Source organism: Amaranthus tricolor, chromosome 11, assembly GCF_026212465.1.
Source record: "Amaranthus tricolor cultivar Red isolate AtriRed21 chromosome 11, ASM2621246v1, whole genome shotgun sequence".
In the NCBI taxonomy this organism is placed as follows: domain Eukaryota; kingdom Viridiplantae; phylum Streptophyta; class Magnoliopsida; order Caryophyllales; family Amaranthaceae; genus Amaranthus; species Amaranthus tricolor.
The window spans coordinates 27,200,599-27,220,235 of NC_080057.1; the positions used below are offsets into that span (position 1 = coordinate 27,200,599).

The 19,637-nt window shown below is 33.7% G+C and overlaps 3 protein-coding genes across 3 annotated transcripts; 1 reads left to right on the forward strand and 2 right to left on the reverse strand.

Moving 5' to 3' along the window:
* The first annotated feature begins 881 nt into the window (after positions 1–881).
* Positions 882–7,541, forward strand: LOC130826896 (uncharacterized). Its single transcript, XM_057692529.1, has 9 exons — positions 882–1,333; positions 1,468–2,202; positions 3,059–3,135; positions 3,223–3,391; positions 4,096–4,184; positions 4,302–4,466; positions 4,547–4,624; positions 5,143–5,246; positions 7,164–7,541. Exons 2-9 carry the CDS (start codon positions 1,509–1,511, stop codon positions 7,267–7,269), a joined length of 1,482 nt encoding a protein of 493 aa, XP_057548512.1. The 5' UTR covers positions 882–1,333; positions 1,468–1,508; the 3' UTR covers positions 7,270–7,541.
* Positions 7,542–7,904: 363 nt separating this feature from the next.
* Positions 7,905–12,979, reverse strand: LOC130826897 (uncharacterized). The gene is made up of 6 exons (XM_057692530.1): positions 12,302–12,979; positions 11,711–11,887; positions 11,476–11,604; positions 11,128–11,364; positions 9,494–9,655; positions 7,905–9,110 (listed from the first exon to the last, which is right to left on the reverse strand). The coding sequence occupies exons 1-6, from the start codon at positions 12,587–12,589 to the stop codon at positions 8,640–8,642; spliced, it is 1,464 nt and encodes a 487-aa protein (XP_057548513.1). The 5' UTR covers positions 12,590–12,979; the 3' UTR covers positions 7,905–8,639.
* Positions 12,980–13,742: 763 nt separating this feature from the next.
* Positions 13,743–18,666, reverse strand: LOC130826900 (uncharacterized). Its single transcript, XM_057692532.1, has 9 exons — positions 18,386–18,666; positions 16,290–16,342; positions 16,121–16,178; positions 15,980–16,025; positions 15,810–15,908; positions 15,285–15,353; positions 15,010–15,199; positions 14,813–14,937; positions 13,743–14,496 (listed from the first exon to the last, which is right to left on the reverse strand). The coding sequence occupies exons 1-9, from the start codon at positions 18,493–18,495 to the stop codon at positions 13,945–13,947; spliced, it is 1,302 nt and encodes a 433-aa protein (XP_057548515.1). The 5' UTR covers positions 18,496–18,666; the 3' UTR covers positions 13,743–13,944.
* Positions 18,667–19,637: the final 971 nt, after the last annotated feature.

Genomic DNA, 19,637 nt, shown 5'->3' on the forward strand with positions numbered 1-19,637 from the left:
ATAAAGTATAATGGAACAGAGGTATTAAATAATTGAATAAATTAGTTTTCCTATAGATTTCACATCAAATAATAATATTCACCCCAATTCAATTTAGTTGTACCTTTTGTTTTAAGAAGGTCTTAGTAAATAACGGTTATTTGTGAGGTTAACAAATCACACTTATGTGGTAGGATTTAATAGGGTTAAGAGTTTTGTTATTTTAATTTATCTTTTTTGATTTTGTTTATTTTATTTTTTTCTTTTTGTGGTGATTTACAAATCACGGTTATTGATTAGGAATTTTTGTTTGGTTTTGAGCACAAAAATTAAGAAAATAGTAGACTCTTGTACAATATTAAGCATTTTTAATATTAAAAAAATGAGGGGACTACCTAAAACAGTAGATACATGTGCAATATTAGTGTTTTTAATATTTCAAAAAATAAAAACACCTAAAAATATATGTCAAAAAATAAAAATAGAACAATAGAGGTGAACTGTCAAATAAGAAAAGGTAATAATTAAAAAGAATCGAAAGAAGTATAATATATTGAAAAATACCCCCTATTAAATTTGATTGGAATCAAAACCAAATTATAATATTAGATTCACACTTTAGCAATTAGCAATAAATAAAATTCTGACAATATATATTGTGTCTATAAATGTTAATGTGGTGTAATTTTTATGTCAGTATTGCTTTTGTATTTGAAGATGAGTGGTATAAGAATTTAATCTTAATTTTAGGCTTGCAATGGACGATACAGTTGCGATTTCACTCCTATTCCCACTATCTTTTTATGTTCACACATATTATTATTATTTGGTTTTTTTATATAAAAAATAAAATATATATTTACATAATATGAGGAAATTATTTTGTAATAAAAATAATATCGCATTCATTTAGCGTGGAATATTAGTTTGGACTTGAGAGTAATGTGTACTCGTCAATGAAAGAGAGCGGCTTTCTGATCCTCAGTTTAAAAACCAAAAATAAAATAAAAATAAAATTCTCTCTCCAAATTAATTTCTCTTTCTTCTCTGCCCCCAATTTGATTTCCGTCATTCGATCCTTCTTCTACCTTTATCAACTTGAACTATAAACCCTAAAAACCAAACTACCTCAGCCTCCGTAATTCCTAATTTTTCTGATTCCTAATTCCTATCCCTAATTCCTAATTCCTAATATTAATTAATAAATTCTTAATAACAAAAGTACTTCTAGCTGATTCAGTTTGACCAAATTATCGGCATTGAAATTGTCAACAACCCTTTCTTCCTTATCGATTTTGTATTCTAACGCCATCATCGTCGTCATCGCTCCATCTCTTCTTCTAAGGACTTCCAGGTTGTTTTTAAATAATTTTTTTCTATTTCCATTTAATATAGTGTTTTCTTTTATATTGATTTTTTCAGTAATATCTTTCTCATTTCTTATTTCCAATAATTTTTATTAAGAATTTTGGGGATTTTATTTATCAGGGTTTGGGTTACGTTCAGAGGATCATCGTCAGAGGATAGAGATGGAATCGTCTGCTGCAATTTCCGACACCCACAGGGAAAGAGATAGAGATAGAGATAGAGATAGAGATAGAGATAGAGATAGAGAAAGGGATAGAGGGACATCCGGAAATTTAAGTTCAAGAAGATACAGGGTGCACTTCTCGGCTGCCAATTTCATACGTTCTCCGATCTCAACCCTTTTGGAGTATTCCGGTATCTTACGTCCCCGGGTGGGCTCAACTACGTCCCATGAAACAGACTCCCTTGTCAGACCTACCTCTCCTCCCCCCATTCTAGATTCATCTAATAACATCAGTGGCGGCATTGGAGGAGGCGCCGGTGCTGGTGGTGAGGTTTCTATTCGCATTATTGGTTCGACTGAGCATGACCATGACAGAGTAGACCCCGCTATCACCTCTTCCAACAACTCATCTGAGGTTTCTATCCCTCCTGTTTCCATTGCCGTGTCCTCTACTACGCCTGCTGCAGCAGTGGATGCCCAAGATGATCCAAACATTGGGGACTCTCTTGCGGGGGTTTCAAACTACTCTAGTTCTAGTGCTGATGCTGAGGCCGCTGCTGATGGTGCTGTTGCAAACAATCGTGATGCTAATTATCAACGTTACGACATTCAACAGGCTGCTCGCTGGATTGAGCAGGTTCTGCCTTTCTCCTTGCTCCTGCTCGTTGTTTTTATTCGCCAACATTTGCAAGGTATACTCTCTGTCTTATTCTTTCTTTTCACATTTAAATGGACTTCCTTTTTATAAATATATCATTCTGCTTTTCATAAAGCCTTATTGAAAGGAAGTGATGTATGCTTGTGTGCATTTTTTTTATTTTGGCTCGTTATTATTTCCTATCCCAAGTACTTTTCTCAGTGTTACTTATGCTATTGTTGATTGTTGTCAAAAAATGCTCATACTTTTCATTTTTTTAAATTTGTTTTCATGTTACTCCGATGGGGAAATATAATAGATTCCACTAGTATTGATTATTGAAGTGTTAGTCTTTGTTATTGTGTTGCCATGTTTTTAGTTGGAAATGAAGTGAAAGACTTAGGTTTTGACATGGATAACTTAAGGTACAAATTCTATGAAGACTCCAATTAAACTATTTTTATTTTGATTTTTTTCATCTATGATTGAGAACCAACCATCCTTTTATTTTTCTTTACATTCTCGGTCATTCGCTGTCTGTTCTTGTTTTTGATTTCCACTGTTTGTTTCCTTGTTCTACTCCAGTCCATTTAAACTTTTTCATTTTGTGATCGTTATGTTAAGTTTCTTCATATGAATCTATTGTCGAGACCCCTGTGTCAGTTTGTACTGCCAATGTTTCATTGTCCCATGTTGTTTCTTTTCTGGTGATTATAAGCCTGATCATATCTCTCAGTTCTATTTATTTAACAGTTTATGTTTCTGATTTTGAAGTTAAGAAATGTTAAAATGTTCAGATGTGCTGTTTGTTGGTGTGCTATATGCTTTCATCAGGGCTGCTTAGTGTGCACTTCTTATTTCTTCACAATCTTACTTGATGCACCGAGTTTATACTTTTCTATTGATTACAGGTTTTTTCGTGACTATTTGGATTGCTGTTTTTATGTTCAAGTCAAATGACATCCTGCGTAAGCAAACTGCTCTTAAGGTACTTTAATACTTTTTTCCGGGTTTACTGAAGTTCTTGGCCTGTATGTTCAATTTATCCATGTTTATTAACTTTCTAATAACACAGGGAGAGAGGAAAATGCCAGTTCTGGTTGGTATCTGTACTTTGTTCACTCTTCATGTTGCTGGTGTTTACTGGTGGTATCGAAATGACGATCTTCTCTATCCACTGATTATGCTTCCTCCAAAAGAGATACCTCCCTTCTGGCATGCTGTTTTTATCATCATGGTCAATGGTTCGTAGTAGCAATTTTATGTTGTATTTAGTTTGCTGGAAGTTGAAAATAGTGTTGCATATGGTGCCTTCAATCAACAAGAAATTATTCTTTGGTAAAAGTGGTTATGTATTTGTATTCAAAACTTAAAATTGTTGCATAATCTGGCTGGATAATATTATGTTTTAAATTTAGAGATGATTACTTAGCAACTTTCAAGGACAAAAGTAGATATCGAGAGGTTTTTGAAGGTCAACTTTATGTGTAGGCAAATGAATCAGTTAAGATTAACTTGATGTTGCTAAGTTGTGATAGGTTTTGGTACATCAAAATTTTATTATAAAATAAGAATAACAAACATTTTTAGGGGGTATAGACTCCGTATTGTTTGGATTTTGGCATCATTGGCTAATGTTGTGTCTATAATCTTGAAAGATACTTTTGGTTTATGGGAATGGAAGGCATGCAATACTTAAATGCAATTAATAATTTTTTCTTTTGACAAGCTGTTTTTCTTCAAAAGATAGTTATGTTTCCCTTTATGTTTTGCTAGCTATAATTCAAGAATTTATTTGTGGTGCTTCGTGTCCATCATGATTATTGAGAGATTTGTTGACTGTGTTGATTACTCTATAATATTGTGAATATCTTGCTCTCTTGCATCCGTTTAAAGATCATTTTCTTTGGTGCCTTTGAATTCTCATCATTTTAAGAACTTATCTCAGATACCTTGGTACGCCAGGCAGCTATGGTTGTTAAATGCCTTCTCCTTATGTATTACAAAAATAGCAGAGGAAGAAATTACCGTAGGCAGGTAGAATATGACATTTTTCATAAGTTTCTCGGCTATTTTCTAAAGGCTTGTTCATAATTATTTGTTATTTTTTGTATGCTTTTCTTCGAGTTTCTAAGTGTTGCGCTTATTTTATAGGGACAAATGTTGACTTTGGTGGAGTATTTGTTGCTTCTTTATCGTGCATTATTGCCAACTCCAGTTTGGTACAGATTCTTTCTGAACAAAGAATATGGAAGCTTCTTTTCGTCATTAATGACCGGATTGTATTTGACTTTTAAGCTCACTTCTGTTGTTGAAAAGGTGGTGGTTGGTTAATTATATCTCTATGTTTTAAACCTTCCTCAATAGTCTCTTATTTTCATTTTTATAATCCTGCTTAGGTTCAATCATTTTTTACGGCAGTCAAGGCTTTGTCACGCAAAGAGATCCATTATGGGGCTTATGCAACATCAGAGCAGGTACTGCGACTGTATGTTTCCTCAAAAATTTCCGTTTTTTGTTATCAGGTGCTATTATGTAGTTGATTTCAGCTAAGCACACAAATAAGCTTTGAGTATATTCTTGGGTCTGTGCACTCGTTGACTACTAGCGTTGAATCCATTAATAAGATGTTGTGGACTGAATTGTCCATAGCGTTGATATTAGTTATGACAAAACAGAATGTGTATAAATGTAACAATTTGTATGTAAAATGTAAATGTATAACGAAGGATTGAATGTAACCAAAGGACAATTACAAGATAGTATACAAGCATTCGAGAGGCTTGTTCTCTCCTAAAGAGTATTAAACTCCTCTACAAACTATTACACCAATCAATGACCGTCCCTTTCCCTTCCCCTTCTATTTATTCTAATTTCCCCACATATTATTCCCCCCAACTAACTAATTACTAGATATTTTTTACTATATTATTTTGTTTGATTGCTTGTTGATTAATATTTGATCCAAATGTATACTGGAAAATTTCAAATGTAGGTTACTGCAGCAGGGGATATGTGTGCTATTTGCCAGGAAAAGATGCATGCTCCTATCCTACTTCGTTGTAAACACATTTTTTGTGAAGATTGTGTGTCAGAGTGGTGAGTTCTTACTATGAACTATTTTTGTTGTACGTTCGTGTTTTTGGATTTCTGGAATCTATGTGTATGCACCTTTTATTAATTTGTATCAAAACATATTGTCCCTTTTAATGGCTAAGAAGTGGCTTATCCTCGAGTACCACTATTAGTTGATGGTTATTGTTGCTAAACTAATTCTACATGCTGTATATATGAGAATGCATATCATTAAGTGTCAAACATACAGAAAAGAGTTAGATATCTTAGTTTAATCTACTAAGGACTAGAATTATTTCTCTGGGAAGAACAGGAATGAAATGGCTAGAAGATGTTTGATCTATGCTTTTTGGATAGTATGGTGAAAACTTGAAACTAGGGTTCTCAGTTTGAATAATATAAATTACAACTCAAGATTGATATTATGTTTTTGAAGTTCAAAATAAAAGGCTAACAAGGTGTCTTAGTGTCAAGAAATTTAACAAGTATGCTAATTTCTCTTACAATTCTCTTTTGTTAATTTGCCACTAGGTCGTTATCCAAGAAAAATGCATTTCAGGTCTATTTTGGTTTTATGAGGTTTAAGAAGGTTAATTCACCATTAGAAACTAGTTCATAGAAGTTTTAGTTAATAATGAGCCAAATAACTAGGAGACAAAAGTTGAGGTGTTTTCAGATGAAATACCATTGACTAGGAGTTGTTAGCAATAACCACCAAGCAGTTTGTCATCTAAATTGTTCATACCTTGAAATTTGTTTTATTGTGCTTATGTCATTGATCATAATTTGTAACATGATTATTTTTAGTGGTACAACTTGTGATTATTTAAAAAGGGAATCGTTTAAGAGTTTTGGACATGTGCAAAAAGGGATATTAGCAAATCGGTAAGGAAGATAGAAATTTGGAGCTTTAAGAGATTTAGAAAGTTGGAGCTAGTTCCTCTTTATTTTTACAAGTGCAAGGTTAGTACATCCGACCTGAAATCCCACCTAGGTGGGAGCCATTGAATGACGTAAGGTATTAGAATGTTGTTGGTTGTTAATCATGTCTAGAACTTGTACTATGAAGCTCTAAATTACTTCCATTGCATTACCCTGAAAGGACCAAATGACTTGGTATCTTGCAAAGTTGATGAACTTTGAAACAGACTTATGTACAAAGCCATTGATTATGAATGGAATAGAGTATTAGCTAGTGGTTGGTTTTGCAGCAATCAAGTTTGCATTTGATGGAATCAACATTCCCTTAGATTATGGTCAGTTTTATTATTGTATGAATGTTGGCAAGGGTGTTCAGCTCAAGGCTAGTGAGCTCTCTGAAGTGGTGATGCATCTATATGCATCCATTTGACTGGGTTGACCTTTTGTAGATCCCAGAGCAAGTGCTGTTGTTATAGCTCAACACTGGGTTTATAGCTCATGGTTATATGGTTTGTTGGTGTGAAGATCCCAGAACTAGTTTATTGCTGTAATGCGAAATAACTTTGTATGAGGGTTCTTGTGCAGTTTAAGGTTGTTATCTGTCCTGATTGATGACCAAATTGCTCTTTTTCTGTTTATGTGATGAGCACAGAGCAGATTGCATTGAGGATTTGCAATTATTTGGAAGCTTTCAATTAATACTTTTTGCCCCATAATGTTGTGTTTTAGCACAGATCAGGTTTATGTTTAAAAAGTGTATGTGGTTTGTCCTTTATTCTTTGAGCATGTGACCATGCGGGGAAGATATGACTGTCGATAGATTTTGGCTTGTTTGATGTTGGTTATTGAATAGTGTTTGACATATCTAGTATTTCAGTGTGGTGTAGCTTAGAGTTAGTTATTGTTGCTTTTGCAAATGGATCACCTATCAACACTCTGTCATTAGCATCTCTTCACTGTGCCTCTCCGAAGTAGTTTTTTTTGTTGGATGTGTGCTTATTATTTTTGCTATCGTTACAGGTTTGAACGGGAAAGAACATGTCCTTTATGCAGGGCATTGGTGAAGCCAGCGGATCTAAAATCTTTTGGTGATGGATCAACTAGCCTATTTTTCCAGTTATTCTGAACAAGGAGTTTCTTTTCTTTGAATTCTTGCTTCGTTGAGAATCCAATTATGAAGCATTCATAACTAAAAGATGGTGTGGTTAATGCTGCACTGCTGGTTGTCTACAGGAATCAAAGTCTCAAATTGACACATAACTTGACAGGACCTTTGTTTATATGCTGTATTAAAAAACTATCTACTTGTATCTAAGTTAGCTCGTAAATTTGTAGAGATTAGATTCAAATGATGTATACAACTGTGCAATCTTCAGTAATGGACGTTTTCTGAAGGAAGCTTCGTGTGCCCTTTGTGCCGCCCAGTTGAATAGTTTGTTTCCTAATTTCCACTGATTGAGTTTGACTGTTTGGTATCTAATTTTACTCAAATGCCTTATAAGTTTTAACCCATTTTTCAGTGTTTTGGAAAGCTGGAACCAGTACACTTTCTTGGCGTTCTCGATTCATTGGTCTTTGAACTCTGGTTTTATTCTTTATAATCAATGACTTGATTGTGCCAATCTTTCCACTTATATCTTTCTTAAGACAAAATATGAATAAAAAAGAAACATGTTCCAAAATTACAATTTCTTACAAAATCTTTGATGATTATGTTTTGTTCATTTCACCTAAACCTGTTTTAGAGGTAACTAACGCTAAAGAACTACTACTATAATTTTAATATTTGGATGATCCAAAATTTTTAAACAAGTTTCAAATAATGATGGTCCAAATTAAATTACAATTGAGCTAGAATGTATATTTAAAGGTGTCATATCATTATCAATCCAATATCCCTTTTGAAAACATAGTCCGGAACCATGTAGTCCGGAACCACGGGTGAAGTAAGGTAACGAACAATCCATACCTGTACTCCTTCAAAGGAGCCTGAGGAATGTGTATTAAAAGGTGTGTGACATCAAATCACAAATGATCAAATTATTATGAGATTGCACAAACTAAATCTTCATTTTTCCTTCAAAAGAAAATTACAATAATTTGCACCAATTGATCTTTGATTAGTAGTAGCTTTTTTAGTCGCAACAGAATAATCAAGCAATGAACACAGTAAAAAGACAGTAAAATCACCTTGAAGACAACTGCTCAGTGGAAGATAACATGATCAAGCTGCTAATAACTAATAAGCTCTCTTACAAAAAATAAACAAGTTTCTACCATATCAGAAACATTGTACTATAAAGCTACAAGACAACATTGGATACATTATTAAACTTAGGTGGGATTTTGTTGAGCTATCCCTCCCAAAAGAATTGATCAAAAAAGAATGATAAGGAAAAAATCAGAGGAAAGGAAAACAAGTGTAGTAGCTTTGGCAACTTGAAACCATTCACAAGAAGGTGGTTTACGCTAAACATATGAAACCGAGAGGCTTTTTTAAGGTTCATTTGTACAAGTTGGTGCTTCTCTATGGCACAAAGCATTTGTCTCTTCACCATCCACTAACAGTGTAGAGCTTGAAATTTCAGAGGACTCTGCCTTGTTAGATTTTTTTATAGAAGGTGAGGATGCAGACAATAACGATGATGTTCTTGTCAACACTTCTTTTGGAGTTTCCGCTGAATGCTCCTTCATGTTAGGAGGCAAGCTAAGGGTTGAAACTTCTGGAAAAAAATCAAGAAATATTGGTGATGTTGGGGTACTAGGAATCAACTTAGCATCATCAACAGAGAAGGGGTAGACTTGAGTGACTTCTTCAGTCCCCTCATCCAAATAGACAACGTCCTGCATAGTTAGTTGGTGATATTCAACAATTTCTCGGAGAAACCGATTTTCACGTGCATATATGGAGTTTTCGTGAGCCAAACGGCCCTTCTCAGCCAAAAGAGTTTCCAGCTGCAGTCGTATCTGTTAATTAAGAAGCATAAGAAAGAAATCAAATTTTACTTTCAAATACAGAAAATTGCTCAAGAACGATGTCAAACACATTATGCCACAATAACATGCACTATTAGTCATCAGTCATGGTAACACATACATGGGCAAATGCTAGACATTATTGTGAGGGCTTATTCAGCGCTGGTATTGCTATAGACTCATACATATAATGTACTCGTGAATGGAGATGCTTAAATATGAAGTATACATGAATGAATAATGATTCTACTCAGCATTACACAAACTAGATACCATTATCATAATTTGTGACCCTAAAAAAGACGCAATATCTTTTAAAAGGAAGTTCCTGCTCAAAGAATGTGGAGTACTTGTAAATTGTAAGAATGGCATACCAGATCATCAGCAGGGCTGTCTCCTTTATCCCGACTCTCTCGAAGTCGCTTATTTTCTTCTTCCAATTGTGCACAACGTTCCTTTGCAAATGCTAGATCAGCTTTCACAGTTTTGAGCTCTCGTAGAAGAACTTTCGCTTTGGCAGCAGTTGCCGTTGCAACCTGTGAACCCGAATCACATAAACGATGATGGTCTTTACCAGCAAGGAAGTATGACACAGAAAAATTAATAAACTAGTTCCATCAAGTGCAACATTGGACCAGCACAATAAAACAAGTGAAGAGAACTCTGTTAAGCTAGACTGAATTCACTATACTTGCTTTCACATTCTTTCATAGAGATAAAAGTCCATGTTCATTCATATTATTCATCCTTAGAGACAGGAGTTGGGCTCTAAACTTAGTGAGTTAGTATATGTTTGGTACACACTTTTGAAGGATATTGTAACAGAATGGAATAGCGTTACTCTAACCACACATTTGGTCTGCACTATTTGTTTTCTAAATCTGTTTCCTCACCTAATTCAGATCAGACATTTTGTTACCACTCATCTCTCACCGGCAACACAATTGTTTTCGCTGCAAAAGATCACTACCTACTGCAGTGCAGCTTCATCACCATCATCATAAACAAATTAAGCTGAAACAAAACACTCAAGAAGATGTCAATCTCAAATATTACCTTGCCTTCATAACCCTTGTGGTTCCTTCAATTTTACCACCAATCAACTCAATATAGCATATGATCTTCACTCTTTCAATCATTTGCTTGATTCACGAAATTAAAGGAAGTATTTTTATGAAAAAAATTCTCATAATCTCATATACCTTTGTTCTTAATAATGTTTCAAAATTTGGTTTCATATATATTAGTTCTGGAAAAGATTTAAATACTTGAATATGAATAAATGCTCCACTTAAGTATTTATTAAAAAGTTCTAGTTTCACCCAAAAATAAAAAGTTTCCCTCTTTGTTTCATGTATGATGGTGACGAATCTACAAAACAGCCTCAATGGAGGATCAAGATGAAAGAGAATGATAAAAGCAGGGGAGAGGAATTAGGAGTTAAAGAAAAATGATCCAAATGATTGTTCTACTAAATTTCTATTTTCACTAAGTATCATGTTGTGCGCACTTTGGTATTATTGGGAAAAAATTATGGACGATTGTATTAAACTAAGGAGAGTAGGAGCTCTAAAGATTACCATTTCCCTTAATCATCAAATATCAATCAAACGAATGATTAAGATAACCCTTACTATTACCATTTCCCTTACTACAGATATAAAGCAAATGGAGTAATAAATATAACCCTTACTATTACCATTTCCCCTACTATATCAATATCAAACAGATAATAAATATAACCCATATTATTACCATATCCCTCTCTTAAATGTTGTCAATTCATTCCATTTCCACAATTTATACCAAATGACCCCTCAATTCAGATTGATAAAAAGATCATTAGCGAGAATGTCACATTTAGTATAGAGACAGAAACAAAGATTGATGATTAAGATGAAAAATATAGGTTGGCATGGAGCTTCATCAATGCAAAAGTTATCTATAGCAATGTCAAAGTGATTCCTGTAATAACTGGCGACACACAATTACATATTTGGCACCTTACGTCGCGAGATGCCTTGAGTTGAGTTTCTTGATTGGTGAGTGAATTTGACTGCACAGGTTGAACCACAGGACGCTGCCACGAAGTGTTGTGCACAACAGTTGCCTGATCAGAAGAATTTGAAGTGCCTCCTCTTCTCCGAAGTTGGAGTTTGCGTGTCTCTTGGATGAAATCTGCTGTCCTATTGCGAGTTTCTTGGATGATATCAGCAGTTTTGTGCTCCATGATTGTACGACCTTCCTGCAAAGCAGATAACAAGTGAGAATGATCACGGGCAAAGGTTAAAAGAAGGGTACAAGAATCACAGTCTGTAGTGAAAATGTTTAATCAAGAAGGTTGGCAAACACAAACCTCAAAAGCAGTTCCAAGTGTATCGCCAAGGTGATTAAGAGAAGAAGTGATGGCATCAAGGCGCTTTCGGAGTCTAGCATTATCAATCGGCTTAGCACCAGTTTCTGAAGATTGGCGGGATTGGTACACCTGACAGAAAGGAAAAATACAGCAGGATGTGGATTGGGTTCAATTCTAAACTCTATACATTATGACATAATTCTGAGCAAAGGAAAGGAAAAGGGGCATGCGTCACCTGATGAGTCGAGGTAGATTCATAGTTATTGAGTTGAAACTTGATCTTTGTAGGAGAAGACTCAATCTGATTTTCCTCTTCAAGGATTGATTTGGCTTTGGTGGCAAGAATACCCCAAAAGCCGTATTTTGTGTCATTGGAGTTCTTCAATGGAGAGACCTCAGAAAGAATTGATCCCTAGAAAAAGGTGAACATATTAGAAGGGAACAGGCGCAAAATGAAGTGAATTAGGCATTGAGAAAATGAAAAATAACGATTTGATCTTGTCCCAATCAATAAACTAAATATTGTATCACAAACACTATAGAGCACTAAGTACTTATTATTATTCTAATACAAACCATCATCGAATAATCAAGAGGGTTTTTAAAAGGTTATGTTTAAGTTCGTATGTTTGTCCTAATATCAAACAATTGTTGTCGAGTGTCCAGCATCATCAATTAAATATCTAGTGAAAAAGGTAATGCGAGACAAGAGAAAATGATCAAAATCGATCTAATTACAATAAACAATGATTAATCAAAAAAAATAATGAACAAGTAGGATGATAGGGATGAGGAAGGAGGATGAGAGAGAGGAGAAAGGAAGTACCTTGGAAAAGGAATGGGATGATTGCAAGTCACGATGGTGAGGATGAGATAGAAAAGAAGGATCAGCAGCATAAGCGTTTGCGTATCCAGAAGAATCTCGATGAGCAGCCGATGCTCTGGTTGCTCGAGCACCCAACGAATAAGAATGATCATCATCTTTCTTTTTCGGATTAATATTACGATTTGAAGTTTGATCATCTTCCTCTTCTACATCTTCTTCAAAAGGAGAATTGGTGTGTTCCTCTTTAAAGGATGATCTCGTCATCCCTACTCTTCTCCTATACGCCATATTACCTCTCTCTCTCTCTCTCTCTCTCTCTCTCTCTTTCTCTCTCTCTCTCTCCCTCTCTCTCTCTCTCTCTCTCTCTTCTTCTTCTTCTTCTTCTTCTTCTTCTTCTTCTTAGGATTTGCAGGACCAATCAATGTTCCATCATCAAACCCTAATTTTGGAAATAATTGAATTAAACAAGAATCAGATAAGATCCTTCTTTTAATTTTTTGTACATGAATTGATTTAGGGATTAAAATAAAACAAAAGTTGATCAAGAATGAATGAATGAACCAAGAATATGTGTTTAGCAAACAAACTCTCCTGAAAAAGCAAGGAAATATGACGCGACAGATCAGATCATCATTCCTTCATTTTACAACTGTACATATTAAGCCGCTACTATTTTTGCCCAACTCAAACATTCTCTTGCCTTACATAAGACATAACATTCTTAGATTATTGCTTTATTTTTTAATGCTTTTTTCTGTTTTAAATTAGTTGTAACATTAGAAAAATAATATTATTTATTTATTAATTTTTATTTATGATTAATTATTAATCTATAAGTTAAAATATAGTCAAATGAGATCTTGTTTGATTCGTCTCATTTAGAAGATTATTAATATCAATCTTTTATAATTTTTTATTATGCATAATTAAAGATATAAAAGATTGAATGAGTGCATTCAACTATGTGAAAAAGCAAATGTTTCAACTATTTCGGAACGGAATAAGTGTTATATTGTGTATGTATTTATCTTTTAAAAAATTGACAATATCACATTCTTACTGTTCTAATACACAAACCAACCAATGTTTACTCGATCTTATCATTAAACACGATTTGATCTGACTTTAAAAATAAATTTACAATTATGTAAAAATTAGCAGAGACATAAAAATCGAATAAACACCTCTACACAACTGAAACACCTAATTCGAATAAACACCTCTACATGTTATTTTCGATTGACGTTTGTAAATATACATCATTTGCAATTTGACACAAATAAATTATTTTGTGAGATTACAATCCTTAGTATTGTTATATGATCTCAAAATTGGTTTTCATAATTTGTACATGAGTGGAAATTGCTTGTTTGGCGTATTTTCTAAGATTTAATCTAATATTTGCGTGATATCAAATATTTAAGTTTATGTAGCATGATAAATATATTAGCATCATGGAACATATATTAGAAGGAAAAATAAGAGGGAAACACAAGTACATAACATATATACTAGATTTTGTTAATGAAGGTATGTAAAAGAAGCTCTCACGCTTTTAAAGCTCTAGAAACAACTCCTAGTACACTTGACTAGTAATGTTTGATGTCTCTGAGTTATTAGATTGCTTCGAGTTGAATTAGCTGCTAAGGCATATTTATATTGAGTGATGAGTACGTTGACAAAGGAATCCCGAAAAGGAAGCATGTAGAGAGTGATGGTGACATATTCATATTATTGAGTAGTTGAGAAGTTGTTGTTGAAGCATGAGGTAGAGAACAAAGATGGTGGTGCAACTGCAATGTAGACGCAGATGCAGTTTGAGAATTTAAGACCCGAGTCTGATTCAAGTCCAAGTTGCCAACCTGAGTCTGCTTCAACTCCTTCACTGCCACTGGAAGATTCATACTCATACTTGTTGTAATCCTATTCCCATAGTAACTCATCTCTGTATTGGCTCTGGCTCTTTCAGTCCACTTAACCTTGTCTATCGCGGGACCCTCTTTACTTGTGCCCGCTTCTCTTAGTTTTCTTGTATCCTGCGCTGTTTTTGAATCTTTATTTTTCATATCAAGGCTACTCATGCCCTGCATCTTTAATTCTTGCAACTTCCTTTCCGCCACCCTACCAGCAGTTGGTCCTAAATCTTTTACGAACAACATTAAGCTTTCTTTGAATCCAACATCTGCCTCATTTGCCTTCAATACACGATTTGGCATTCAAAATTAAAGGAAAAAAGTCTTCAATCACATTAATGCATCACAAACAGTTGAACAAATTTTTAAAATCATCTTGCCCTCGTTAACGTAAAGGTATCCAGCAACAGCTTCAGCAATTCTACTAGAGCTCCTGTGGCATCTAATAGACTAATACTACTCTATGTGTAAATAGAGCTACAAAAATCAGAGTGGCTACTGTATGAATCTTCTCATATGCATTATACGATTTGGATCATGTAAAACCAATTAAAGTGGCGAATACTGAAAAAACAAGTTTATAATTGCAAGACCTTACCCGTGTAAGTGGTTTTGTGCCATATATAGGTGAAATAATTGAACTTGGTTTGTCTTGCAAGCACATCCCGGGTTTGTATGTAGAACGCCGTTCATACGCACAAGCACTAGTTTGTCTTTTATTACCTGCCTTCAAAAGATAGTCTGAATAAACACTCTTACTTCAAAAGAATAGAATACTAAGCGATTATGGCTAACCAGCTTTTTGACGAAGATCAGTAGAATCTCTTGCTTGGTTCCTGCAGGAGGCAGAAGTGAAACTACTAAGTTCACCATCAAATCTTCTACTTGATCTTCTCCTTGTCGTACTGAATTCCAGTTTAAAATTTTCAGGATCAGTTTCCAGAACATGGAAAACCTTCCTTGCTAATTCATCCAAAATACGGGCCTGAGGGATCACTAAATATGAAATTATGATATATGAATAAAGAGAAGTTGTATTAGTTATATGGTGTTATGACTTATGAGCTGACCTGTCTGAAGTACACCGTATTTGAGGAGTTAAAATGCAGAGCATTCCCAAATATCAAATATATATCATGCTGCATGGTTCAGTAAAAGGATGAGTCAAATGACATTCAGATGAAGTATGTTTGTTAAATTAGCTGATTTAGCTAGACCTAGCATTACTTCAACAGTGAATGTTTAATAAACTGTATGAATTAATATGCTGAGAAGCAGGGCCTAAGCTAGACCTACTTGACATGACCACCAAGCTAAGCTTTTATTTATTATCCTTTCTCGTACAAAACTATCTTCCAATAAAAGTAGATAATGACCAATACATTTGGAGTTCCTAATTTGGAGCCCTGTGCTTATGTTCCACTTGCCACGGCTCAAATTATAAATATGAACCTGAGCCTTGAGGGGTACAGATAAAACATGGCGTTCTTTTCTTATACAAGAAAGATATGTTCCATACTGGCCATAGGGAACTATTTCATTTTAAGAAATACCTAGGGAAATCAGTTATGGGTGTGATGGATGTAGCAAATTACCTTGAATTGTTGAAGATTCTTGTACATGCTTTCATGAAGTTTAGCTCTCATGGTGCCAAAATCCATAGGCTCTTTAATTATTTCGTAGTATTCTTCAACCTTGTTGCATTTTACATCAAGAGTTGTGTAAAATAGTAAAGAATATGAGAACATTGTAAGGAATAACAAACCTCAGCAGGATCAACTGGCTCAGCAAAAATGTCATATGCATCTTTCCTGTAAAATGATAGCTACAATCATATGACCATGGAATATAAAATTCTTACAAATTTTGTTTAATACTACTACAATCATAATTTAGTCAAAATTACCTCTGTAATGTATCTAGAACAAGCTCTAAGGTGCTTTTATCAGGTAACCATGACTCATCTGAATGCAGGTGCAGGAAAAGAGGAAAACTTAAAACACATTTGTAGTAGCTCTACATACAAACCACACTTTGCTAGAGTTGTATTCAAGGGCAAAAAAAAGTAGTCTTACCATCTTTCAAATGATCTTTATGAAAATCTGGTGCTCCATCATTCTTCTTGTAGCTTACAACAGCAAAAGGATATTTATCACTAAGATGTGAGACGTCAAGATAAACATTTAAACTAATATAGTCAAAGGAAAATAAATGTTCTAACATTTATATATTAAAATACACCCATAAAGTATGATATACATCACCCAACTCTTGATGTATTAATAGTGTGTATTAGCTGGATATAGAAGAGTTTTCAAATTATTAAAAAAAAAAAAAAAAAAACGTTTGGAGGCTTTAGAAAAAAAAATGTAAAAAATAAAAAATCAAAGTAATTTCACGTGGTGATTGTGGTGACCTTGAGTTTTCAACTTTTCCATGTGGTAGATTGAAGTAAGTACTTATTTCGACTGAATTTTAAAATATGTGATCAATTAAGATAATCACGAAATTTGTTTTTCGAAAAAAATGTTGTTTCGTTGCGAGTAGCGTCAAGTTAACAAAAAAATTTTCCTTTTGTCAACCATGTGGAAAGTTGAAAACTCAAGGTTATCACGTGGATTAAAAAAATGTTTGTCTATCACGTGAAAAAGTCAAAAATTTAAGATTACGCACGTAGAATTTAAAAAAAATTAAATAATGAAAAAAGTAGAAAAAAGTATAACTCCACGTTTTCAGACATCATTTATAATAGAAGTATTATCAAAGTTTATAAAATAACTTTAACACTTTGTCTTTGGCATCACCATTAAACCTCTCTACAAGAGTAAATGAACCATCGGAATGAACTCTTACTCTTAATCTAATAAGTCGTGGATTTAAGTAAGGTCGATGAACAATAATAAAATATTAAAGAAATTCAATACAAATAACAAGAAAATGACACAAGAAATTTAACGTGGTTCACTTCATAGCTACGTCTACCGGCACCGAGATCAAATTATTTTAGTATGATCACAAAGAATTTACAAGATGAATTCAATCACTCTCAAATTATAATGGCTCTCTTGTGATCTCTCTCAATTTATAAATCATGTATTAACCCTAAGGTGTGAGTTTATATAAAAAGGAAGTTATTACGTAATAAACACAAGGTAACTGGCCCCGAAAGACACCTCCCGTGAAAAAGAAACTGCCATTTCGTGAGTTGTATTCAGCTACGCGAGCCGCGAAATAAAGACAGAATGCACTCTACGCCCCGCGGGCGGACCTGGGTAGCAGCTCCTCCGCGCCCCTGACGCGGACTACCTTTTTGACCCATATTCATCTTCTTCAATGGTACTTACTTGTTTGAGTCACCATCAACAACAAGACATCATGACTATTAATACTCTTAAATATCACTAAAACTCTACTATTATTACTGTAATGGAAAAGAAGAATGTAGGTGTTGAAGGCTTCTCAAGATGAAAGGATAGCTATTTAAGAATGAAGGTAAAAGGGAAGGTAAGGAAACATGTAACGAAGCTAGGCAGAATAACATTTTAATGGAAAAGTGTTGAATTTGCTTTTCCGACTTTTTAATTTTCCTAAAGTTCATTCATTATTTTTCTGAAGTAGCATTGTTCATTCTATATCTAGCTAATACACACTATTTATGCCTGTTAATAGGATTCGTAGAAAATTATGTACTTGATAAACTTTATAGCACCATTATGATTATTATAAACTATTAAGGTGAAATCATATTTCACATGTTGACAATAGTTGCAATAATAACTTAAATGGTCATGTATTTTAATTTATGTTTGTTGTTCTATAAACCTGTTATATAATAGCTAAAAAAATTAAAAATTTTAAGATATTGTCATTTAACATACACATATAATAATTATAATGATATTTGATAACAAAATAATGAGAAATTACAACAAGAGTACAATTAACGTGATTTCACGACACAAAAGTTGTGAAAAATTACTTTAACATTTCCTAAAAAAAGGAAATTTGCTTGCTGGACTTTTGTGTTACTTCTTATTCAATGACATTTGAAGTCTCATAAAAGGGAAGGTCACATGATATGAAATAATTAAGTAGTCCTACATGCTACTGAGCGTACATATAACATTGTATCGTGTTGAAAAAACTAACTGTTAAAATAGATAATAAGTACCTGCGGAGTGGATATGTACTGGAATAATGTGCGGCAGAGAAGAATGTCACAAGGTCATCTTGGTTGTTATCAGAGTTGCATAATGGTGGCCCAAACAACTCTTTTGACATTGTTTTCCTTGCACCAATGGCATTAGCACCACCATTCTGGAATTGCTTGTTACAATCACCTTGAATCTGAGATGATGAAGCTGATAGTCTAGGGCTCGTTCTCCTATGTCCATCCCCCAACAGACTATTCTTTTCTCTTCCTCTTCTAAAATATAATGACCTCCAAATAAATTAAAACTCAAACCTAGCTAATCCTTAGCTTGTATCGTTTAGCTAAAATGTACGTATTGCTTGTTACAAGTTTTTATGAAAAAATTTAAGTGATTTTCGTCTAAAGAAATTAACTAAATATTTATAATCATTTTACGCAATAAAAATCAAAGCTCACCTGGACATCTTCAAATAATACAATAAACAAGTAAAGTAGCCTTGTGAATGAAACCTTATTTATGCTTTCTTTTATAGGGATAGGGAAACATTGACAAAAGGAAATAGCAAATTCGTCATATTATTACCAAGCACGAAAAGAAAAGAAAAAGGAATAATATTAGTCCAAAATTTAATTACCATTAATTCTAGATCAAAACCAAAAAAGAAAGGAGAGATTATAACTTATAAGAACAAAATAGCATTGGTGCAAATCATATTTTAATAGCTCACCAATATAATCACCATATTTGGGAGATTGAGAAAATATGTTTTTTTTTCCAATAAACTTGCATTGAGATCATCATAATAGAATTCATTGCTATTGATTTCTCTCAATTCCTTCAAAAACTTCCATCTAAGTGTTCCGTTATATTGAAAGCTTTAAATACGGTGACATGGAATGAAGCCAATATTAACTAGTGGTCGGGAATTCATTGTTAATCTCAAACACTACTGTCAAAAAAGACTCAAGAAAAAAGATTATGTTCATTTGCATTTATTTGTTTACAGAGGAAAGAAATGGGAATCGCCTCAACTATAAATATTGTTATCTTTTTAGTTAATTTTGAGATGAGATTAGAGCAACAGCACAATGTCCGACCTTAATCCCAAAAGAAATGGGAAAAATGGTTCTGGCACGAAGGAAAATAGTAGTCAAGACAAATTACATTTAATTCAAGCACATTCATGAAATCCAATTTTAAATATTATTCTGCAGACATCAAAAGCATTCATCCAAAAACAATCAAGAAACAATAAAATAAATAACAATA

What these genes read in the sequence shown, in the direction of transcription:
- LOC130826900 (XM_057692532.1), bottom strand. Translation starts at nt 18,495, where the DNA reads ATGTCAAAAGAGTTGTTTGGGCCACCATTATGCAACTCTGATAACAAC. An exon ending in AGCCAGTTGATCCTGCTGAG is followed by an intron (nt 15,909 to 15,979) that starts GTTTGTTATTCC and finishes AAATGCAACAAG; the next exon opens with GTTGAAGAATACTACGAAAT. An exon ending in TGATCTTCGTCAAAAAGCTG is followed by an intron (nt 14,938 to 15,009) that starts GTTAGCCATAAT and finishes TTTTGAAGGCAG; the next exon opens with GTAATAAAAGACAAACTAGT.
- LOC130826897 (XM_057692530.1), bottom strand. Translation starts at nt 12,589, where the DNA reads ATGGCGTATAGGAGAAGAGTAGGGATGACGAGATCATCCTTTAAAGAG. An exon ending in CATCCCATTCCTTTTCCAAG is followed by an intron (nt 11,888 to 12,301) that starts GTACTTCCTTTC and finishes ACCTTTTTCTAG; the next exon opens with GGATCAATTCTTTCTGAGGT. An exon ending in AACTCAAGGCATCTCGCGAC is followed by an intron (nt 9,656 to 11,127) that starts GTAAGGTGCCAA and finishes TCGGGTTCACAG; the next exon opens with GTTGCAACGGCAACTGCTGC.
- LOC130826896 (XM_057692529.1), top strand. Translation starts at nt 1,509, where the DNA reads ATGGAATCGTCTGCTGCAATTTCCGACACCCACAGGGAAAGAGATAGA. An exon ending in TCACTTCTGTTGTTGAAAAG is followed by an intron (nt 4,467 to 4,546) that starts GTGGTGGTTGGT and finishes AATCCTGCTTAG; the next exon opens with GTTCAATCATTTTTTACGGC. An exon ending in CTTATGCAACATCAGAGCAG is followed by an intron (nt 4,625 to 5,142) that starts GTACTGCGACTG and finishes TTTCAAATGTAG; the next exon opens with GTTACTGCAGCAGGGGATAT.